General features: G+C 38.3%; 1 protein-coding gene across 6 annotated transcripts in view; it reads right to left on the reverse strand.

Annotated features, from left to right (window-relative positions):
- Positions 1 to 408: 408 nt before the first annotated feature.
- Positions 409 to 24,591, reverse strand: part of ARHGAP18 (Rho GTPase activating protein 18) — a 106,352-nt gene continuing 82,169 nt past the window's right edge. For 3 of the 6 annotated variants that reach the window (XM_072855836.1, XM_072855834.1, XM_072855835.1), the window contains exons 8-15: positions 22,099 to 22,176; positions 19,113 to 19,272; positions 16,471 to 16,553; positions 15,048 to 15,254; positions 14,098 to 14,244; positions 8,232 to 8,356; positions 6,952 to 7,013; positions 450 to 3,533 (exon numbers count right to left, since the gene is read on the reverse strand). In XM_072855836.1, coding sequence (XP_072711937.1) covers positions 3,442 to 3,533; positions 6,952 to 7,013; positions 8,232 to 8,356; positions 14,098 to 14,244; positions 15,048 to 15,254; positions 16,471 to 16,553; positions 19,113 to 19,272; positions 22,099 to 22,176 — 954 coding nt within the window. In that variant the 3' untranslated portion in view covers positions 450 to 3,441. Of the gene's footprint in view, positions 3,534 to 6,951; positions 7,014 to 8,231; positions 8,357 to 14,097; positions 14,245 to 15,047; positions 15,255 to 16,470; positions 16,554 to 19,112; positions 19,273 to 22,098; positions 22,177 to 24,591 lie in introns of all 6 variants that reach the window. The other 3 variants (XM_072855838.1, XM_072855837.1, XM_072855833.1) reach the window with 3 other exon arrangements.

The following is a 24,591-nucleotide window of genomic DNA, read 5'->3' on the forward strand; positions in this document are numbered from 1 at the left end:
TCCATCAGCACTCACTGGATAAAAATGCATCTCCTTACCCCTTGAATTCATCTGAGTCATTCCACCACATACTGAAAGGCCTGACGGAAACTCAGCCGATACTTCCAACACATCCAGACCCGTTCATCCTCCTGCTCCCTACCGCCTTCCTGAAACCTCACCAGCACACTCACACGCGCTGCTTGTCGATCTGCAACGTGAGAAGAACCTGCTGTGCTGCTGCCTGCCTCACTGTTGCTCATGCAGGGGGGAGGTGGTTGGGATGAGAGCTTTCTTCTTAGCACCTGTGGATATCCAGGGATGGCACGTGCGCTTCACGCAAGGTGGGGAAGTACCGGAGGCTACGGAAAATGAGTGCAAACTCTTTGAAGAGGACAGGCAGTACGAGAAAGGTTTCAACACCCCATGCAAGCATGGTGGACCCTCTCACCACCGGCCCCTCCCCCCCCCCAATATACATTGGAGGATTATTTTTGAGCGCAAAACCATCCTTACGTGCTCCACAACATCCAGGCAGCGGTATGAGGGGCTACTGCCTGCTTTCCCACTCCTTCCTTCCCCCCATCCCAGTTCTGCAGTGCAGCGGGGATGCGTCCGGCGCAGCCAAAGGCCCGCACGGGGTTGCACACTAATTTTTAAATCAATTAATCTGTCAGCTGGGTGAAAAAAAAACAACCTGCGGATGTGTTTCCCAAGTTGTCAGTCAAACGATCGGCTGCCAAGTTGCCCTGAATAAGCAACCCAAGCAGCGTTGTCTTCTTAATTATAAAATATTCTTATCAGCTTACCTGAATGTGTTTTGGACTGCCCCCTTGTGCCCTAATTTAATTTTTTAATTATGAGGAATTAAGAGCCAGTATTTTCAATAAATGCTGAGCAGGTTGCTGTTCCCTTGCATATACCCAGTAAGTGTTACGTTACGGATTTAGCTAAGGTGCGCTGTGATTGCTGCAAAGTTTTAAACTTCTAGCCAGTACTTCCTCTTCCCGTAGGCATTCATGTTGCAAGACTCTTTCTAAGTTATCAATGTTTCTTTTCATACACAAAACTACAAGCTAGCTACAAAGATATAAAGTGTGAAATTAAAAAATAATCACCGCTTAGTGTCAATTGTGTATGTTTTACATACAAATGTTAAGAATTCATATGAGAAAAGTCAGAAAAAACAACATTTAATTATAAAAGAGCTTTTTAAATTAAAAAAGATAATGGCACTAAACCAGAAACAAAGTTATTTAAGAGATCATAGCCACAGGGCAGTTGTAATTTTATACTGAAACTGTACAGCTGTTCCTATCATCTGCACTTTGCTCCTGATTAAAATAACATCTAGAGTTCCAGTAACAAGTAATCTTTTACAGAACTATAATGTATTATGAAAACACACATCATTTTTGTATTACATGACAAAAAAACCTTATATTTTTTATTACATTAAATTCATAAATATTTACCTAAGCATTGTACTGGTTTTCTACTTACATTTAAAGATGTAACGTAAATGTAATGTAAGATGTAAATGTCTCCTTACATTTAAAGAACAGGGAGTGTGGTTTGTTCTATTGACAAAAGTGATTTGTCTTACAGGGTTCGCCCATAGTGGCACAGTGCTATACCACGTAGGGGTACCCAATGAGATGGAGCATCGAGGGCAGTACAGTCACATTAGAACAATTTCCTATTTTATTCATCCTGCTTTTGAGAATCCTTCAGTGCTTCCTTTCCATATGAAGACAGCCTTCGACTTTAAAAAACAATAAATACTTATGCCTCCGAAATTGTTCGTATGCTGCGGATAACTAGTCAGTAGATGTCTAATTTTTCTATGACCTTTCAGAGTTCTGTTTATATATAAAAGGGAGAGTTCCAGTGGTTACTTTGGGAACAACACAGTCAGGGCCTGTATCCAAAGCTCAGCAGAAAGGCCCTTTATTCCTTTAATCAGCTTTGATCACGTAAAAAAAAGTAATTCAGTCCTTGATTGTATGTAGAATATTCCCTATGAGGTCAATATAATTCTGTGTGTGCATTGAAAGAAAATATTTCATTGCAAGGATATAATTTCACAGTAGTTATTTCAGGTACTCAGCACGCAGGTGTGAGCACTTAAGCACGGCTGAGCTAGTTTACAAATAAATTGTAAAGCGGTACACAAGTTAGTGAGCCCAAAGTGTTGCTGTGGGACTGGGGCTCTGGAGCTACAGTCCACAGCTCTTTGTGCTGCAACAAGCCATGTCAGTCTATAATTCATTATCAGTGAATTCCATGGAGAGCTTTCAGTCCTTCCCTGCAAAGAGAAGGATTTGCAATAGTTCACCATTGGACTATTAATTTCTGAAGTGGTTTAGACAGCATCTATCAGCCTAAGGGAAATCAGAACTTGATTTCTAGCCTTGTCCAGGACAGACCAAACATAAAGCTGATGGTAGATAATATCCAAAAAGCCTATGTGAACTCCACAGCAGACCTTTACACTGATTTTGAGTGAAAGGTTTGGGGGTTTGCTACCTATCAAATTTAGACTAGTTTCCCTCCACAGTTATTTTATTCTTCCTGAAAGTTTTTATTGTGCTAGTAATTGGCAGGTTATGGCAGTTCACAAAATGCAATCTATCAGATGTCCAAAAAAATGGAAACCAGTGTATGTAACATGGCTGCATGTCATTGCTGAAAAACCTAAAAGTCTTTCTAGTGCATGACAATATTCCAGAAAGGACACTGCCAAGAGCAGTGAGCTTTAAAAATTAATCACCTTTCTTTTTTCTTTTTTTTTTTTTTAAATAATCTCAAGAATACAATCAACTGGAATAAGAGTAAAAAATATTTAAAAGATCTACCAAAAAATCTGCATAGAAAGCCTTTTCACAGTTGTTATTAAATAGTTTTCATCAAACTTTACCTAGAAAGTGAACAAAATTAGGACTTCCAAAGACAAAATATATTGCATTGCAGTTTTTTCCTGTGAATTTCACACTTACTTGGGAAATTCGTATGACTGGTTTTAGGTATTTTTAATACTGTACCATTCAGAAGTGCTCATCAGGATTTGGTTCTCCAGTGTACTAGCACTGTAAAGACCTATATGAACACACAATTCTACACAAACAGATTGTAGATCTCTAATATAAAGAGGTTAAACATCTGTTTGAAAAATAACTTCTTCTGAAACAAGACCTACCAGATGGGAGGTAGATTAATGCCATTAAAATATTTAAGGTACTTATTCTCATTTAAAATATGAGTGGGAAAACTGTGCTATCTCCAAAATTTTGCTGCAATCACTGTTGGGTTTCCACCACTTTTTTTTTTTTTTTTTAAATGGATGAGGTTCTATTATATATATATAACACAGTTGAATGTTGAAAGGACACATTGTCCCTTTGAAACATTCAGCCTTACAAAGTAAGGCCACAGGTTGTTCTTTTGCCATTAGTTGTGAGCTTAGCTCTGCTTAGATTTTACAACCCACTCAGCATTTGGGTTGAGCTGGTATAGGTCCTTCATGTAGGTATCATCATCAAGGCAGCGTTCTCCTAGAAATAGAAGAGAAATGTAGTTACATCAGTACCAAAAAAGAAAGGAAACAACTTTCAAAGTTCTTGTCACTGTTTTATTCCATTTAGGTTTTTGAGCCCTCTCTGTGGTATTAAACAAAGAACAACACAGCTAAAACCTAGAAGTGCTCTTACCCTTCCCATCTGCCTTGGGGAGGAAGGGGGACAGAGGAAGAAGGAAGGAGAGTAGGGGCTGTGCCACCTCTCTGGCACGTTCTAGGTCAAATTCTTCACACAGACAATGCATATGCGAGCTGCCCTCTCTGAAGGTTTAGGAAAAAAGGAGCAATGCCCTGGTCCTCTCGTGGTTAAATCCAAACACTAGGTTCACATTTGAGTAGAAGCCCATTAAATTTCAGGTTATTTTCTCCTTCTTAAACAGAAAGTTTGAGCAAGGTTTGTCCTTGCTAAGAAGCCATTAATCCCTGTCCTGCTCCTCTTGGTCAGCAGTTCTGCATAGCACTTGTAATGGTTACCGTCCTAGGAGGGAAAAGTAGTACAGTGTTCTTGGTGCGTTGCAAGCAATTAATGTATGTCTACTAGCTATGATGAAAATAGCATATGCTGATCCATCAAGATCTGCGTACTCTTCCCATTCCCTCACAGGCAAAGCATTAGCTCATGCATTTGCAGCTCTACATCACAGCCCCTCTCCTACTCCACCGTGCAAGTGGCTGGGGTAGATGGCTCGTGTGCCAGCCAGATGTTTCCAGCACATGTACTCCTGAAGCAGGAGGCAAGCAGAGGTGCGATGCTGCAGTTGTGGTTGTCTGCCAGCTCTCTGGACTCCCTGCGTGGAGCAGGCAAGAAGGCAAGACTCCCTGCCCAGCCAGGCTCAGTCTCCATCTGCTCTGTCTGCATCCACCTTCCTTGCCAGGTGGCAGTCTGTCTTCCCTCTGAGATTTTTATTCCAACCCACATGACGTGTACCGCCCATGCTGCTGAACTAGGCCCCCTCTCCCACACAATGCAGCATGTTCAGGCAGTGAGAGCACAGGGACAGTGGTTTGCCATGTCCCTATCCAGTCCCAGTCACGAAGCAATGGCAGAAGTCCCGTTCAGTGCTCTGAAGCCCTATAGTGTATTGAGTATTCAAAAAACGTCTGGAAACTTAAGCAGCTCCATCTGCTAGGGGACAGGATTGCAGCATTGCGCATGTTACAATTATGACCATAAGGGTAAGCATATGAGCGTATCACGAGCCTGTCGAGTCTTCTCACTTTTGGGCTCTCTCTACATGAGTCAGTCACATCGGACAGAGAAAAAGAAATGGCAAAGATCAGGACAGCTGATTTACTTAAACCTGTACAGCAGGTTAAAGTCAGGGAGCTTCTCTTATCTCAACGGAGAGTATTAATAAGGACTGGTATTTGTAAGGGCTGATTAAAGTTGAAATTGTCTGCAAGTAAACCATTCGGACAGGAAACATCTAAGCTTTCTATCCTATTTCACAACAAAACAAAACAAAACAAATGGAATGGATTTTTGTTTGCAGCCCTAAGGAGAAGAACTTGGGGATGTTGGTTGATGAGAAGCTGGGATGTGTTCAACATCCAGACAACATGACCCGGCAATGTGTGCTCGCAGCCCAGAAGGCCAACCGTATCCTGGGCTGCATCAAAAGAAGCATGACCAGCAGTCGAGGGAGGTGATTCTTCCCCTCTACTCCGCTCTCATGAGACCCTACCTGGAGTACCATGTTCAGCTCTGGGGCCCCCAACGTAAGAAGGACATGGACCTGTTGTAGTGAGCCCAGAGGAGGGCCATGAAGATGATCAGAGAGCTGGAGCACCTCTCCTATGAGGACAGGCTGAGAGAGTTGGGGTTGTTCAGTCTGGAGAAGAGAAGGCTCTGGGGAGACCTTATAGCAGCCTTCCAGTACCTGAAGGGGGCCTACAAGAAAGCTGGAGAGGGACTTTTTACAAAGGCATGTACTGATAGGACAAGGGGTAATGGCTTTAAACTGAAAGAGGGTAGATTTAGATTAGACATAAGGAAGAAATCCTTCACTATGAGGGTGGTGAGGCACTGGAACAGGTTGCCCAGATAAGTTGTGGATGCCCCATCCCTGGAAGTGTTCAAGGCCAGGTTGAATGGGGCTTTGAGCAACCTGGTCTAGTGGAAAGTGTCCCTGTCCATGGCAGGGGGTTGGAACTAGGTAATATTTACGGTCCCTTCCAAACCAAACCATTCTATGGTTCTATGATTCTAAATCTGCAATTAGCCACGTATTTTCTCTAAGAGACAATTTCTGTCCCATCTTTAAAGTGATAGTAGGTTGTCCCAGTTTCACTGGAATTCTGTTACAAAAACTTTTTTCTACAATGATTTCAACTCTGTACAATAAACAAGATACTCCTCTCCTTTAAAAAAGTCTTACATCTGGGATAAGGCATAGCAAATGTATGTACATACTGGATATGCAAGAGAACATATAATACATTAATCTGGCATCCAGCTATCTTGGTAATTTCTTTTTTGCCATCAGACTTAGTAAAAACACTAAAGACGTATATGTTGTAGGGAACATAGGAAAGTGTTATTTTTAATTTACTTTAAGTCTTTTGGTTTAGACACACAAAAAAACCCCTGATTTAAAATAGTGATTAGGTAGAAAGGAAAAATGCTAGAAGTAGGAATTTACATACAGGATTTAAACTTGCAGGGTACAGAAGTATTAGGTATTCATGACATTTTAGAACTTCAAATAAAGTTTAACAGGTCATGGTTAATAAGGAAAAAAAGTAAATGTAAGTCCAATCCAATACTATTTTCTAGTTCTCTTTTTTTTTTTTTGCTGAGCATATGAAAAATACTGTGATTAGAAACTGATTCCCAATCCAAAAATACTTTTGCATTTGTCGAAGAAAATTTCAGAACTGTTCAAAATTATTCTTTGGCATTAACCTTGCTGATCTGCTATTTGCTTTAATCAAGAGGGTCTGGAAGACACAGAGCAGGAAAGACTAACCCTTGGAAAATTTTATCACTAGGTCATCTTTTTGGTTGAGTGGTTTTTTCCCCAAAGCAACCTGCAAGCAACACTCAAATGCAGAGCATGAAGGACTGTAAGTTCACTTATTATGTCTCAATACAAAGAGATGAATACGATGAACTTCAAGCACCTTCCTATCCAACCTTTCTGTGCTTCTTCACTGTACATACATATCAGGAACATCTCTTACAGCTGCTGCCTTCCTCTGGGAGAGATAATAAGATACTACTAATATGATGATCAAACCAACATCTCTGCTTCCTTCTCGCCAAGGTTAACTGTCTGCCTTAGTGTCAGGGAGAACTAGGGACATGAATAAAAATGCAACCACAGTGAAGCCAATGGACAACGTGCCAAGGAATTCTATTTTAGCAAAAGTAGTTGTTCAGAAGCCATTCTTACCAATATTTCCTCCTATTTCATAAAGAAAGACCTCTTCTTTCTTGAGTGTTTGGACATTTCCACTGTCAGGAACAAAACACAATGAATAACTATATTGTGAAAGAGCTTGTACATGAACTTAGACATGTCTGGTAGAAATTATGCTAATTAAGATCAGCAGTGTACCTGTCATAAACCCTTCGTGTTTATACTCATTTACTGATACAGTAAGCAAACAAGAATACCCTTGCATGTTAGTGCAAATGAATAGTCCTGCAAGCGAGCAATACACTATACAAAAGGTAAAATAAGATAGATGTGAAGAAACTGTGGGGTTTAGAAAAGAATTCCATTGTTATTAGCAAGCAGCCTGATATTTACCCTCTGATTTTTCTTTCACTGCTGCTGCAAAAATAAGTATTCCCCTCAAACACTTCATATTTCTGAAAGAGCCTTATGGTTGGGTGGGAGAAGGCACATTCTTGCTGTTTTTAATTTTGCTGCAACTAAGAGAAGTAAAAAACAGACAGTGGAAGAATAAAGTCCCTGTATTCCAAAGGGATTCTATTATTCTCACTGCTTAATTGTAATAATATATGCTAAGGCACAGCCAGAAAATAAATTTCTGTCAAAAGTGTAAACCTCTAAAAACAGTATTTAGGAAAAAGCAGCTTCTTAATCTCAACTAGTGTACCATATTATTGCTTTAGCATGAATAGTTATATATGATGCACATGTGTGTTCAGTATTTTTTTTTGCTAAGCCTATTCTGATTTCTTACTTTGCTCATATACATAACAAATAGATGTAAAAGCTTGATTAAAACTTCTCCCTTTCTAAATGGATTTGGATGACTCAAATGTAGCTCTCCTTTTAAATCACTGCACATGCACGACATTTGCACATATTTATATCCCAATACCTATACTGTTGCTATACATAAATGCATTTTTTTACATAATATTTTCTTTCTCTTTTCCTCATTCCTTTGTTTCCTAGACTTATTTTCTTGGAGTTCCCTTCTGTCTTGTCTCCAGAAAGTTACAGAACTATTCCTGACCCATAAGATTACATAGCAGTTAATTTTTTACTAACAGCACTCGTATTCCTGAAGGCTTCGTGAGCTTTAATGACATTAGGAGCATTAAGTTAATTCCTCAAGCGTGTATTCTAATAGCTAAATGTAGCTGAAAAGTTCATGAAGTCACCTGGACTTAAAGTATTTTAAAACTTTTTTCTTGATATAATAGATGAAGAGCCACTTCTCCCGAAATGATAACAAAAAAAGAATGTGTTTGTACCTTTTCTGGCTGAGAAACCTGGCTACTATATCACCGGCTTTCAGTTCTTCTGTCAGCTGTATTGCCATGGAAACTTTCGAAAGATGAGGCGCTTGCACCCGTATCACTCCCTGAGGAACATCAGCCTGCAAAGCAATAACGGTATTGGAACAAAGCTGCTAGCAGCTGGCTTTGATGAGCTTCTCAAAATACAGTATGGAATAAGTAACTTAGTACAATGCTTTATACTTAACTACTATCTACTACACTTCACTGCAGAAATATGATAACTACACAGTAATTCAGTAAATTACATCAGTCCTTCAAATCTCTTTTTAACAGCAGGCAGAACTTTAGAACAAAAGACCAGTAGTGTTTAATTATTTTTCAAAGATGTTAAGAATAACAATAACAATTACTGCTATATTAAGAACACACTTTGGTATGATAAGAAGCATATGAGATTGATATGGAAAAGACTTGCTGCAGGCATGAAAGCCAGGCAAGCCCCCTGCACCACCCCCCTGCTAAAACTTCCAGAATAAACCTTTCCAGTTTCATTTAATCTGAATTTCATGCCAAAAAAAAGAAATCACAAAGTATTCACAGGTCAGTCTACTTTAAGTGATTCCTCTTTTCAAATATCATTTCCTTTTAAAACAGATATTCACTACTGCAGCTTTTTCTCCCTATTTTTTATTCTCCAGAATATATTCAGCTAGTCAACCTGCAGGTTTGACTACATAATGGATTTGTATTTTATTTCAACCCAAAAATCCTTGATGATGAATATCAATCATATTAGTTACAGAGAAGGAGGGCTCCAAAGGACAGTTTTTCTATTCAACTTGCAGTACATGACATTTGAAGTTACAAAAGGCATAATTTAATTGTGAATAAGGTCCTAATTTCTGTTCCTGGAAATCTTGAGGTAATTTTTCTATTCGTATTACATTACCATTTACCCAAATGTACTCCTTTTGATAGGAAAAGAAATGTAAGAGTCTCAGTAGCCAAGGTTGATTATGACAGTTCATTCTCTTCTTTCCCCCCCCTATTTACTGCAATTGTAAGGCTGAACATTTCTTCTTCCATAATCAATGAACAAATCTGGGCACCTGTGAATCTAGAATAGCTTCTCTGAAACCATCAGAGTTAAACGAATATAGAACAAGTATAAACGTGAGCAGAATCAGAAGCACAGCTTCCTGAGAAAGCTAAAAGCTCATTACTATACAAGCGATGAGCTAGATGAGCTACGGTAAGTAATTTTAACGAAACAATCCATCTATATCCAGTCTTATTATTTATTGATTTAAAAATACTAGACATAATAACTATTTACATTTAAAGCATTAAGAATCACCAAACTGAGAATTTGCTTTGTAGTAACTGTGGAATCCAAGATTTGTAAGACTGCAATGGATCTCAAAGAGCAACTCCCTACATTTATCCCTAAATTTGTCAAATCTGTTCTTTAAGGCTTCCACCTATGGAAACAGGGGCTGTAGCAATCTGCTAGGAATTTAACTCCTGCTTAAAAATCTTTTGCCTCTTTCCAAACTGTTGGGATCCTGGCAAAAGGAAAGGAAACTTTTAAGGATGAAATGGTTATTTACAGATGCCCCTAACTGGTCTTTCATCAAATTCAGCATGGTAAATTTAAAATGGTTTTCATTTTTGTATACAATTCTGTATCATTTTGTCTCAGTTGATTTTAATGGAGTTTTTCCAATCTTCAGCTGGATAACAGGGGTTTTTTTTCTATACAGCAGGCATATGATAAATGATTTAAAAACCTGCCTGCTTTGAGTATACGAGAGAAAGAACAAGAAAAGTCCACAGAGCTGTAACATTACGGTCACAGATCAAACAGAATAATTACTTTGTTTATTCAGACAGAATCATTATTAGCTCAGCTAATGAATGCATTTTGCCACTTTCACCACCTGCATTTACAGAAGAACTCATGCTCAGCTGCACAATATGTTCATGGTGCCCAACTGTAGAGAGAACAGATACTGAGCATCTCCTAGCCCATTCACTGTGCAAGTTGGTGGGAAAGAAAACGTGGCCATAAAACATCTAGGAGCAGAGTCACAGAAGGACCTGTTCTCTGCAGAGCACAGTTCAAAACATCCAAGTTAGGGCTCCACATCACAACATATAAGCCAAGTACCTATAAGGTGATTGACAAGGGTGGGTCACCTATACTATTTAGTTTGCGAGTCTCCTCTCCTGCCTCACAGGCTCTCTCAGGGTGAGGTTTACAACAATGAAACCACTGGCTGAGTTAGGTACTTGCACACTTTAAAAACCTGAAGAGAGATACATCCTTAGTTGATGGAAGATACACTGGCCTACAACATTTAGTCTGTAGCAGACACAGCAGTCACCTGTGAGGTACTCATCTTCTTTCAAACCCTTTCTTTTCAGGGGGACTTGAATCTATGTATCACAAAAGAACTGCAGCTGCTTGGCTACAGGATCTGGGGTGGGTCTCTTCCAGATTCTCCTGTTCCATTTTGCATGACACACTTAAATATTCATCAGGCTAGATGAAGAGAGGAACAACATGACTACGCAATATTTTCACTAATGATTCAGATGACGGAATATAATATATACTTATTAAATGTGCAAATGGTACCAAGCAGGAATGGGGCACGAGCATTATGAAGAACAAAACCGGAATTCAAAAGGATCTTGCTACATGGGAGACAAAGTCCGAAAGAAATGGGATGCAGTTGTTCTCTTTGAACTGCAAAGTGTTGCACCTAGTTTGGGACAAACAACTGTAAAACTATATAAAGAGAAATGATTTAGCAGGTAGCAATTTTTTTAGTAAATAATCTGGCACTGTAGTGGATAACAAATTCAGCAAGACTCAGTAACATTATACTGTGAAAATTCAAATAGGTTACGCAAACAGAATGGCTATGGGATATAATGGTTATTCTAACCTGTATTAGATAAGCCCAGTAGCATTGCGTTGTGCTGCTAACACGACTGCTCCTTTTTTTGGAACAATTGCAACTTATAGAGGAATGCAGTGACAGATGGTATAAACCTGGCTAATGCTAGTAGGTAAATTTCCAGCCCTGAGGGCATCTTTCTTTGCCTGGCTAGAGCATTATGCACCCCAACAGCAACATAAAGACTTAATCCCTAACACTGACTTGGGGCCATATGTATGAACAGGTATCCCAAAAAGCAATTAACCCTCATGAGCCCTCTAATATTTACCACTCTCGATTAACCCTCATGAGCCATCTAATATTAACCACTCAGCACTGTACAAAGATCTTGCCCAAAGTTTGCAGTAAATGCTATTTAACCTCTGTCTTAAAAGGGGAAATGTGATTGATAGAGAGGCCTCATCAGAGATAAGATGAAATTTTATCCAAATGAGCTGACTTCCATTAAGAATGCAGATACTGAGGTATTTCTGGAGAGTATGGAAGTGACTCAAGCTCTGTCCATCTATGTTTAATCACATGGGGTACCACAGCATGTGGTAGAAAATAGCAACTTTTATTTTACTTACTTAAACTAACTTTTACTTAGTTTTTATTCAGCTGCACGCAAGATAATTAGCTCTCAAAAGTTTCAGTTTTCACTGGAGTGGAGATTCACCACAAGTCTGGGTGCCTCACTTGCCATCTAATAGTGAAATGCTGCTCAGGAACTGCACAGGAAAATAACCTCAATTTAAAATGAAGGCAGTATAAATTAAAAATTGGGAAAAAAACCCCACAACAAATTTCCTTAAAGAATGAGACCATTTTTTACTTGGAAAAATGTATAAAATTGTCATTCACAATGAAGCCTTATCAATTTGTGAATATGATTTTAAGAGTAATATGTTCTCAGGCACCCAAGTTACTGAATGCTTCAAATAAGCATGAAGGATTTGTGAAAAATTGTACCATTTAATTTTGAAGAAAATCCCCACAGAATTCTAGGGCTTAAAGAAAATTATTGAATAGTAACTTTATATTTACATTTGAGTAAGAATGTATTACATGAGATTTCAGCCCTAACTCCCCAGTGGATTAAAAAGGCATATTTTACTCTAAAAGACCAACAGCACTGAATTACAGAAAAATCCACTACCTGAAGTTGCAACAGCATTTGCCTGTTCCAGTGTATTTGCTGTTATTTCTGTGCTGAACAGGGGATGGCAGCATTACGTGTCATCTCATCATAACTCAGCTGAATTGTACTCAAAGAATTATTTTCTTATTAGACAGTGTAAAACAAATGCCAGTGTTTAATTAGCTTTATTTTAGAATTGTATGTAAGTCCTCATTCTGTGTACAGATTCCTTCATATACATAGATATGAAAGTAAGGCAAAGTGATGCCTGGGGAATTAATTAATTTTGGACATTAAGAGATGTGTCAAATATTGCATACAAAATAAGGTAGGAACACTGAAATATAAGTCTCCAGCAGATATTGGATCCAGTTGTCCAAAGGATCCAGCTATTTGCACATTGAAAAAAAAAAAAGAAGGCATACTTGCAAGATCAAACCAGGCAGATTTGAGGGATATTATAGCATATACATTTGCCATATTCTATTTTTTGGCTTAATAGCTTAAAAAAAAGCCTTTATTAGAATATGACAACCCTTTTTTGTAACAGTTTGCCATACACATACTTGGTAAGAAAAACACAGACCATTCAGACCAATGCATTTTTACACACTACCACAAGATGTCTCTAATTCACCAGAATCTTCAATATGACTTCAACCCACAAGGTGGTATTTTCATATCACCTAAATCTGATATGTATTCATTATGTTATCAAGATACACGTATTTGGTGTTACCTGTTCGCTTATTGAAAATAACTTTGGAGTCATGTATTTCAAATGCTTTATAATTAAGACACCACACTGTATAGGCTAATGAGCTTCAAAAAATTGTAATTACTAACTTCTTTGAAATAATAAATAATAAGCAAGTTCAAGGTACATGAGATATATTTTTGAAAAGTTTCGATGTCAGTGGGAAAAGTTTGATTAAAATATTTCTAAAGTACAGGAAAAATTAACACTATAATGCCACAGGATTTTTTTTTTTCATTGTAAAGAATGTGTGAAGAGTGTTACACTGAAACTTATGCCTTGACTTTACTGATGGGTCTGGCAGAAGTCAATTACCTAATGGAGAGATACTGAACTGTAGATTATATACACAGGGGTAAGCTGGGAGTAGATACTTGGACAATAGCTGCATAAGAAGCAGTTTATCCATTTTTTATATTTGTTTCATCCTTTGGGGTTTCTTGGGGTGGGCAGGTTATGCATGTTCTAGCATGCTCCACTTTACAAGGAATAGTTAAAGATTCACTGAGGCAAAGAGTTCGGTTATTTGGGAACTCCTGTAAGAGGAAGAAGGATTAAATGGTAGCTTTGTTTCCAAACACTATTAAATATCAAATAGTAAAATCTAGGTATTTATTTTTTAAGTAAACACATGGTCTGCTGTGACTTCTATTCGGCAGCAATGCATCTAAATGTGGATACAGTAACACTGAGTGTTGTCACAACACTTGATCCCTCTACAGATACAGACCTAACATACTTTTGTTCCAGATGCCCAAATTGAAACAACCTGTGGGATATCATTTTTCAGAATAGAAATATTTTTAAATATCTGAGAAAACAAACAAATAAACAGCCCAACCCCCTAAATGTATCATGCTGGTAATAAAATATGAAACCCATATTAACTTGCTATCTATTGAAATTCTCAGTTAAGTAAATGTAGGTATCCCCTCTGCTATATCCACTTTTTCCAGAGATATCCACTATATCCACTATAATCCAGAGATTATAGTCTTATTAATAAAGTATTTCAGATGTATGCTTCCTTACATCATTAGGGGTCTTCTCCTGCTTCTCATGCTTTTCCCGGTCATATGCCATCTTTTTCAGAAGTTTCTTCATAGCTTTGTCCTTTTTCTCCTTCTTCTGGCGTTCAGTGTTTTGTTTTCTCACTTGGTTAACAATAAACTTAGGAATCTAGATGAATATAGATAGTAAGTATGAACATCTACATAGTTTCCTTAAGTAACTAACTTATCAAAACTTTGTAAATTGACAGATTGTCAGGTAGAACTCAAAAAACCAGTATTTATTTCCTGTAATAATTAAAGATTCAAATAATACAAAGCTGTAAAACAATTTAAAAACCACCCTGTTTGTGATGTTATATTCTATCCAGTAAGCTGTCAGGGGAAGACAGGTGGAATCGTGCAGTGTTTTTACTTTCCTCAGCCAAAAAAATTCACTCAACACTTAGTCTGTACAATAGTGTTAATAACTTTTCCTCACATGCAGCAAAGGTCAAAATTGTTTAAAGTTGCTGATGGACAACAAAGCCCAAACTTCTCCAGTCTGTCGAAGTTAGAGCTTTGCTTGAGACCATGGCACAGCTTCATGGTTTATCAAAACATGTTTTATAAAATACAAAGTTCAGCCCAAAAGGGAAATGGACTAAAACACCATGTTTCCTGCTAATATCTCTAAGCAGAAAAGATCAAGTACCTCATAACAATGCATACTGATAGGCCAAAGATGCCCCAAGGACTTATTTTTGAGTTCACATATGGTACATACAATATTAAAACTCTGACCATCAGAGCTTAACTCTACAGTAAGATGTAACGATTCTGTTTCACTCCCGTAAGAGTTACCTATGAGCAAGAACCCAACTGGATGGGGCTGATCTTTCTCTAAATCACGGAAATAAGTTCATATTACTTCTTTGTTCAGATGCCTTGTTTGTGAAATTTATGATCCCCCCCCCTTAAGAATACACTTACTGTCCAGAGAAGTTTTTGGTACTGAATCATAAAGCGCATGACATTTGCTGTTCCAGCTGCCATAACAAACTCGCTTTGTTCAATAGTCTTTGAGCCAAACCCATGAAACGTGAAAAGGTTTGGGGCCATCACCATCGCAACATTCTTTAACGTCATTTTATTTTTGTCTCGATGATCAATTACCCTTTGGAGGAATTCAAGCAGTACCTGAAATAACAGCAGAACTTACAGCTCAACTCTGCACATGAAAAAGTTAGTGTGAAACACGATGTTACATATTTTTGGAAAAAGCTCTTTATTCCTAATAAAACCACATAAAAAGTAATCAATAATAGGAAGTGTGGATTTGTTTGTTCACAAGACTGTAGTGCGAGTTTTGTTTCCTTTAAGTAAAGAAGTAAATAACTCTCATTATTTTTGTGGATAACATTTTCAAAAGCATTCAAGCGACTTCGAAGCCCTGCACAGTAAGTTCTTTCTCAAAACCCTCGTTATGTAGGTGCATAAGCAGCATCCCACAGATGCTTTTGAAAACATTACTGTTGGTTTTTCTTAAATTGAAAGTGAACACAATAGTGCCAGCTGTCATGGTTATGGAAACATGGAGTGGCTAGTTCTGTAGGGTAAGCAATTTGTGAGTAAACCACTGCATTGTGAATGACAGGTAGCCAGTTACAAACTGACAATCTTCAATTAATTCAGTTACAGATAGTTGTAACTCAACTCAGGAGCCCTCCTGACTGCTTCCACACAGTAAATAAACTCAAAAAGAAAGTAATGTTTAAGCAGTAAGACCGAATAGGATTTTTTACCTGTAACAGAAGATGTTCTGCATCCTACACAAATCCTGCAAATTTATTTTTGAATGTAGCAATTTTAATAGTAAGCATATTCTGAAAAAGATGAATAGCTTTGCTACAAAAAGACAAGCCCAAATTGGAAGACTCCGTGTAACGTGCTGCAAATACCAATAGGAAGTGTAAATTTCTAGCTTATTGAGAGTAGAAACAAACAGCACAGAGAAAAGTGTGGAATAAAAATGAAGAGCTAAATCCATTTCATAAAAGCAAACTCTCATCCATGGTATTCTAACACTGTTTATTTTTTGCATTGGAAATAACGACTGCTGCAGCAAAAAAAGGAACGAACCTTGTAAGAGAAAAGGTCGCTCACTGGCAGATTATTATTGCAATCTCCTGGAAAAATTTCAAGTCACATTCTTAAAAGTCATTTGAGAGGAATTAGGGTCCTAATTTGTTTTTTTTTTTCCTGAAGTTCCGTGAAATATGAAAAAAGAATCGCTAGATTCAGCATTAATTTTGAACAGAAAAAAGGAATGTTAAAATACAACAGCATTCATTACAGTGGATTCACAGAAACAGACAAAATATTTGTGCAGGAAAAAAGTATTAGCAATTCTAACCTTCAGAGTGTCTCTGTTTGCTTCAGGTAGAAGGAGAACCAAAAGATTCAAAGCTTGCAGTTGCTGTTTCTTCGTTGGAAGATCTGCCAGTGAAGCACATGAACCTCAGTATTTTAAAATTGTCATTTGTCCTCTTCAAAAAGCACGTTTTCAAAGTAGAAACCTCTTGCAAAATGCTGAATGCATACACATGGCTAATTGTCATAGTATGACAAAGGACTGGCAGATCCTTGTTTTCTGATACTCATTTCCAAATGTTCTTTTAGGATTGATTTGCCTTGTGACTCAGCAGTCTTCTGGCAGTATTTTCTAGATGCCTTGTGATTCTTTATTTTGCAGTGTTACAAGAATAAATAGTCAGCTAACAGTTTCTCTCTTTTTGAGCCTCTGCCCCAACATATGAAAGGGTATATTCAAAACTGCTTTCACAGTTTCTCTGATTGCCTTAACAGTTGCATGGTCTCCCAAGTCACCCACGCAGAATGAATACCACGTGTTGCTGAATAAGGCAGGTCTCCAGTGACATAAGCACCAGCAGCTGCAACGGCAAACCGGTGGGGATAAAGCCAAGAGCAGAGAAGCTTAACACATATCTGCAGCAGTGAGTGCCGTACCAAATGTGGCAAGCTATAATTAGAGAAAAGTGACATTGGTTCTGCCTTTTACCCAATTGCTCAGTGGTGCATCATTCACCCAAGATGCAGGACGAGTGCATCCCTACACTCCTCCACCTCCTAGAAGAGCTCCTACATTCTGGGCAGCAGAAAGCCCCAACAATCCCACATTTGCCACTTGTGATAAACTTCCTCCTGTCAAGCTTTAGAGGACGTGCTCTGGCAAGTCTTCTCAGCAGATTCCTAATGAATCAGGCCATACATAAAACAAGTGAAGGAGGAGGTACCTGCACTTGACATAGTTTTATCACACTATTTCAGAATTCAACAGGGCTGTTCTCGTGCATCCTGCTGGGATTCCAACTGAACTGCTATATCAAATACATTTAATCCAAATCAGTTTGGGAGATACGGCCAAAAAAAAAGTTCATCGATGAAATAAAAAAACCCCTTGATGACTACTTTCTACCATAACAAAAAGTAAGGATCTGAATAAATGAGTGTCAAATTATACAGCCATTTAAAACATGCAAGTAGTGACAACAGTGTATCTACCAGCTCTAGAAAGACATACATTAGAAGTACGGCTTAAATTTAGTTCCAAAACACCATGTCACAATGCTCAAAAAGCAATGCGAATCAACCTTTTCCTAGGAAAGTAAGAAAAAATACAATTGCAAAACAATTAAAATCCGTTACTTAAATCAAGGTTTTCTGTCCACCTAAATAATGATTGAATTTTAGTTGTTTAAATTACTTAATTTAAACAATTTAATTTGTTAATTTAAATTGTTTAAATATTTAATTCTAACCACACTACCTAGTCACAGTATCATGAGAAACACCGATTACTGTCACAAAGATGGCTCTTTTCCTCTAACACCTAATTTTATTGTATGTAACCAACAAGATGGGCAGACAATTTAAACAATGGGAGGCTATGAAGTGCTACGTCTGTTTTGCATCAAATCCTTTGGCTCAATGTAGAAAGTGTTTTGGATCCTGGCACCTGAGTATTTTCTGGGTAAGTAAAACCACATAAGCCTTCAGATAGCTCAGGAGCGGCAAGCAGAAACCCTCCTGGCTCCAATCAGTATCCGGTAAGTGGAACAACCTTGACGAGCTGTTTGCTGCCAGCGTCATTTGAAAGCATTCTGGCTAGCTTTAACTTGCCGCTCAGTACTGCAAAATCAACAACACTATGCAGCAGACGTAAGCACCAGCCCCCTACTCCCACCAATTTAATGGCCTTGAAAGGCAGCTCACAACCCAGAGACTGACACAGCCCACAGTTTTTAAGAATATTTGTCTGTCTGCCTGTCCATGAGAATTCCCTGAAAGTGTCCCTTAGAAATGAGCCATCACTCTGCCTGCAGACAAGGGGAATAGATTTTTCTGAAACTTGCACTCCTGTGTCGGTTGGGGAGTTAATTATGTGGGTTCTCACTCCTGATTCATTATCACCAAGCTGCTCTCTTTCAGTTACAGCTGGTATGTTTGCTGTCTTGGTGACCAGTTGGCAAGGAAGACATTTTCACAGGAACTTGCTGATCTCAAGGGACATGGGATGATCAGCAGTTCTGACTATTCTGCTCTAACTTTTCCTGTTGTAAATGGATAAAATACCCTGAACAGTATAAATTACCATTTGTTAGATTTTCTGCAGAATTATTCTATCTTTGCTGTTGTTTTCTTTTGAAGCAAATATAATTTATAAACTGATACCATCATACACAATTTCCTTATAACCCATCTATACCTCCTAACAACTATCAGAAACATCTTATCAGAAAGTAGCAGTATGCTTTCATTTTATGTGTAAACTATTAAAATAGATGTTCCATGAAAAATGTTATTTGTACATTAGCAAAAATATGCCCAGTTTTTCTCAGGAGAAGTCATATTGTTGTTATTCAATTTGTTTTTCAGTTTCACATATTATTACCGAAAATAACTGCTACGGCAAAGAGGCACTTCTCTGCATTGGTATCAATTCTTCACAGCTGAGACAGAAAGGACACTACTCACTCTGTACATCTTGGAAAGCTTTGAGATATTCTACAGTGAGGAGTGGCTGAGGCAGTTCACGGATGAAGAGTTTTAAAAGACTTGCTGCATCATGTTGCTTTACATTTTCCCAGTTGAAAGTCCCTTCATAAAATTTTGCTTCCAGTTCTTGGCAAAGACTCTGAAAGGCAGTAGATACAGAGAGCACCAATAACGCTTGGCTGCTGGAAGTCATGCATTATACACACAGCAATACTTTCCATACTTTGAAAGGGGGGAAAAAAGAGACATCTGAAATATCACTTAACTGCAGCTGCCGCTGATCTTTTGCTACAAAAAGATAAATTGGGGACCAGAAGCACTGAAAGCAAACACATAGTAATGGGCAGCAGACAGCCAAATCATATAGGAAGAAATCCCATGGGCCTGCCTCCAGGCCATATGGAATATATGGTAAGAACCAAGTATCATATTCATTCATGTAAGGGTTATGACTTCCCCTCCCCCAAAATACTAAGATGTGGCTGATATACACAGCAATTCTGAAACTACTACCAAAGGGTGTTGCTGTAATGCACACATGGACATTTTCATAAACAAATATGACAATTATGCATATTGACACAGAGTTTCCTATCAAAACATACACTAAGGTGAGGCTGGTTCTCTTTTTAAAAAACAGGGAAAAGATTTGTGTGACTGGATAGCTGGATGTCTTGCCATCTACAGGGAACTCCATGCCGCTGGGCATGTACAGCTTTGCCTAGCACTGGTTGTCAAATATGCCCTCTATGGAAGGGGACTGTACTGCAAAACATGAGGTTATGCAGCAGAATAAACAGCACTGGAAGGCTCAGTGATACCTCGTAAATCTGGGGTTGGGAAAGGGCAGAATACTGTTGGCCACAGACATTACCATATACCTGCCTTTCTCCCATGGCAGTGCTATTACTGGGCTTCCAGAGATGGACGAATGGGAACACGCTGCAAAGACTGAGCCCTTCTTAGTCTCCTGTTAAGCATCAGTCCTGACCTTGCACCCACTTAGTTTATTTCCCAGTCCAGCAGAGTGGGAAGTGGCCTCAGTATAGGGCCAGTGGCCCTGAGGCATCTCTCATAAGTCCCTCCTTTCTTCTTGCCTCAGTTCTTCCAGACAGAAAATGAGGACAGAGACACTGGCTTGTTTTGTAAAGTATGAGAGACGAAGTGAGGGAAAGCGCTATGGAAAAATATGGCCTTAATTATTTATCTGGACAAGAAGGGCACATTGGATAGAGGATATTAGATACATTTTTAAGGTACTGTTCTCATTAAATTTAACTTTGTCCAAATGGAAAATGGATCTATTTCCAAAGAAAATGTGGACACTTAAGTTGACATAGAAGTTGGATGTTCTCAACTGTCCTCCAGACAGACCTTCTGTCTCCACTGATTATGTAGGGGGTTCAAAGGTGCCAAGATCCTAACTCAGATGTCTAAAGTCAAGTGGGTACGATTTCCTGCTCATCAACAAAAGCAAGCTTTAGAAATAAAGATGACAATTCTCCCTTTGAGTCTCATCAGCTCATCCATCCGTGTTCAGACCAAATCACTGTGGCAAACGCAGTATTAAACAACTAGATAAAATGAATTGCTTTATCTGAGAGGCAAAGAGCAGAAATGTCAACTATGCATCCTAATGGACCAATGCTTAAATTTTAAAGTAAATGTATTTAACTATGGCGTATTATAGATACGGAATGCAATTGTTTAATAACTCCTCTAAAATCTATAGAATAAGATAGGAAAATATTTTTTCTCGAGATTATCTGTGCCCTTCTATAAAACTACATAAGGAGAAAAATATTTTCTTTTTCTATAGGAGAAAAAAGTTTAAGAAAATTAAGAGAAAACATCAGTCCTTTACTATGCTGAATTCTTTGTTTTTCTATAAAGTTTTCCATTTTAATAAATAAAGGAACTTAACATCTTTGCTAACAAAACAATTGCTTAATCCAAAGAAGCAGCTCCTGCACGTAAATAGGCAAAAAATTAATGAAAGTCAAATAGTGAATGATCCTCTGCCTGGGGAATCGTATTAAACTGATACAATCAAAGAATAAACAAATAAACAAAATCACTCCGAAATCATTCCAGTATGCAGAACTGATGAAAAGTGGAAAATAAAGAATGGAGGAAAATTGTAAAAAAAACCATATCTTAGTTACTGGTAAATAAACAAAGCCAATTTCCATAATATTCCCTTCTTTCAGTTGTTTCTAATGAACCAGCTGGTGGACCAAGTTCTACACAACAGAGGCTGGCAGATGTCTTTGGACAGCTGAATCCACTTAAATGGTTCTTTCCGTTCAGAATTTAAGGCCAGTTCAGACTGTCTTTTTAACACATTGACTGTTGGCGTGAATCATACTGTGTATTTAGTTCCCTGCATTAAGGCAAACACCGGGGAAGAGTCTGCATCTAATTGGCACTCACTCTGTGAAGTGTCGGTGTGCACGGACGTGCCTAACAAGATTGCGCTTAGTGAGCTGAGTAGTTATATTGCTGTTCATAAAAATAAATGTGAGAGGTTCTTCAGTGCATGCTGGCTGCCTTGCCCTGTAACACAGGTTAAGTCTAGCTATTAAAATAGGCTCACAATGCCAGAGAAAAGCTTCCTCCTGGGGTAGCAAGACTGTATATGAACTGTTCAGATGATTAAGCTGGTTCAGGGAAAAAGCAAAAGGCTGGAAAGCTCATGCCAAGAATTAATGAGATTTTGGCACAACTGAAACGTAGCCTTGACTCTCCTTCAAACTTGAACTCCAGTCTTCTCCCCAAAACTACACTGGATGAAACCATCAGCTTTCTGGCTAATGTAACTCAGTTTTCTTTGTAAAGAGATTTTGCTTTCTGTTTTTGAAGATTTTCATAACAACCTGGTGTTAAAATATATTTGTACAACAAAATAAAATCAGCAGGCACAGATAGGTTTTGGGAGACGTTGAGAATCTGTGCAATGTTTTACCTTTACTCTTGTTGCAACTCCTGGTATTCTAAGAAGTCCTTCTGTTTCCAGAGTTGCCTCTTCTATCTGGGCGATCAGCTGTCAAACACAAACCAAATTGCATGAACAAAGATGCCAATTAAAAATTACTGATAGATAGTTCTGATATATTGGAGCCTTTATGTACATATATGTGTGTGCGTGTATGTGTATGCATGCATTTGTGCATGCACCTATGTAACAAGCAGACACACAAACACACAGTTTACAAATGGATTACAGTTGTTGTAGATGTAGAACAAAACCTTTAATATGGCTCTTAGCTGTTTTATGAACACTATTAAATAAGAGTTTGACTATTTTATTTAAAAAGAAAACTGTATTTTTTAGACCCCCCCTCAAATCGGCTCCAAAGACTGAAGCAGTTTTTTTCCAAAAGTACTCTGGCTTCAAAAATAAATCCCAATTACTACTCTTGTTAACATGTCTCCGAATCAAAACAATTAAGGTAACATTAGAGATACAGTACTAACTTTCTCACAAATACTCTTCTTTACAACTTTACCAGAGAGGAACTAAGTACTTTTAGGCTTTAAAGAAGCCGCAGTTTTGCAACTACTGGCATTCTCCTAACAAACTCAACAGTTTGCAATCCTACACATGGCTTAGATAAATTAGTAGAAATTCTGTAAAAGTACTTAAAACACGTATCATAAATTCTGTTTCGCTAAAAGATATGCCTAGAAGTATTCACTAAAGGATGGATCTAAGAGTATTCAAAAGAAATTTGTAAACAAGCTGATGACATCATTTTGGCACAAATGGGTCTCACAATGTTTAACTATGGCACTGCCTTTGTTACGTATCTTCCTGTGCCAGCTCTTGAGTAAGAAAAATTATGCAACACAGTTGTGTTTTCTCCAGTTACAGAAATTAAAGGGGGTTTACCTACCACTGTATTTATGTGACTGATAAATGCCATTAAAAAGATCAGACAGAAAAAGCCACAAAAATTAGAAAACAGCACTAAAAGTGTCACCTTGATATATTTTACTTGGTTAAAAAAAAAAATAAAGTCCTAACTGGCCGCATCCAACTCTCACCGTACCCAGCTTACACCAGAGCAGTGGCTGCCACTCTCATCTGTTGGGCACAAAGATGCTGTGGGCATGTTGTGTGATTTGCCACCATCCCCATACCTATGGGGAGGCGAGGTCTGGTGGCACTGCCAGCGGCCACGACTCCTTCGCACACGCTCACTCACAAGTACTCCCTTGGCAGGCAGCAAGAGGTGGCTGCTGGAAATCCCCCCCTTAATCTCTATCAGGGCTGCTTTGCATGGCTTCATTAGCAGGCCAGAGACCTGAATTACTATCAGCAGAAACTTCTGGTGGAGACACATGGATTGGTATTACCCTCAGATTTTCCAGTCCGAAAACCCCTAGGCTAAATTATGTCATTATTTTTAACCATAATTCATCAATGAAATAAAAACTAGGTGTATTTTTTATTAAAAGATTTTTTTAAATTAAACAGCCTTCCTATTACCTTGGTTTGTTTTATTTCAGTAATAACTAAGGTACATTTAAAAAGCAGTATGCACAAAAATGTTCTTTCCTGCACTTTATATAAATCCCCTACTCTTGGAAAGCACGTACTGCAGAGAACAGGCAGCAGAAATGGGAAACTTTTTATTTTCATACTCTCATTTAAAGAAAAACTGTATTCCAAATGACATTCGCATCTTGCTAAACAAATCACATCTATAAGCTAGAAATGTTTATGTAGAATTTTCTTCCTGAAGAACTATGCTTACTATGTTCCTAGGATAGCACAGTGATCAATCACTTTTTGTCATTTGATTTCTTTTTTTCTAGATAGCATCTCTCCCAGAAATGTATTTTTATGATCCTCAGGAAGTAACTTCTGACATGAATGACAGAGCAATAGTTTTGACAGAGTGATGCAAAACTACTTTGAGTTTTCTGTTTCTTGAAAAATAACTTAAGCAGGTCCCCAAACCTACTGAAATGGTGACGACACAGCACTGAGTTTCTGTCAGTGTTAGGACAGGTCCACACACTGTGGTCTCTCCCTTCTCATGCAATGAGACCTGCTATGCAAGGGCAGTAAATCCAAGGTCTCCATCATCTTTTCTATTATCTTCCCCATTACCATGACATGATACAGGCCAAAGCATCCCCCCACATACTAAAGCAACAAATCTTCTGGAAAAGGGCAGCTGCCACCACCAGAGGCAGTTATCCAGCCTGATGCCCACTCCTTAGCTACCTGCCTCAAGGCTCAAATCACTTCTGAAAGGAAAAAAACATTTCTTAGTAAGATAGGTTCAGCCTGTGGGCCAGGGATTGAGAATTTCTAAGGAATGTCAAGTATTTGCTCTGAAAAAATAACGGGCAGCCCTACTGATGATGGAAGTTACACCACTGTTATTAAATGGAATTTGGCTGCAGTGGATTCTTACACTGATTGTCAGTTTTCACAGGCTTATCA

The sequence above is a fragment of the Ciconia boyciana genome, chromosome 3 (assembly GCF_034638445.1).
Source record: "Ciconia boyciana chromosome 3, ASM3463844v1, whole genome shotgun sequence".
Lineage (NCBI taxonomy): Eukaryota > Metazoa > Chordata > Aves > Ciconiiformes > Ciconiidae > Ciconia > Ciconia boyciana.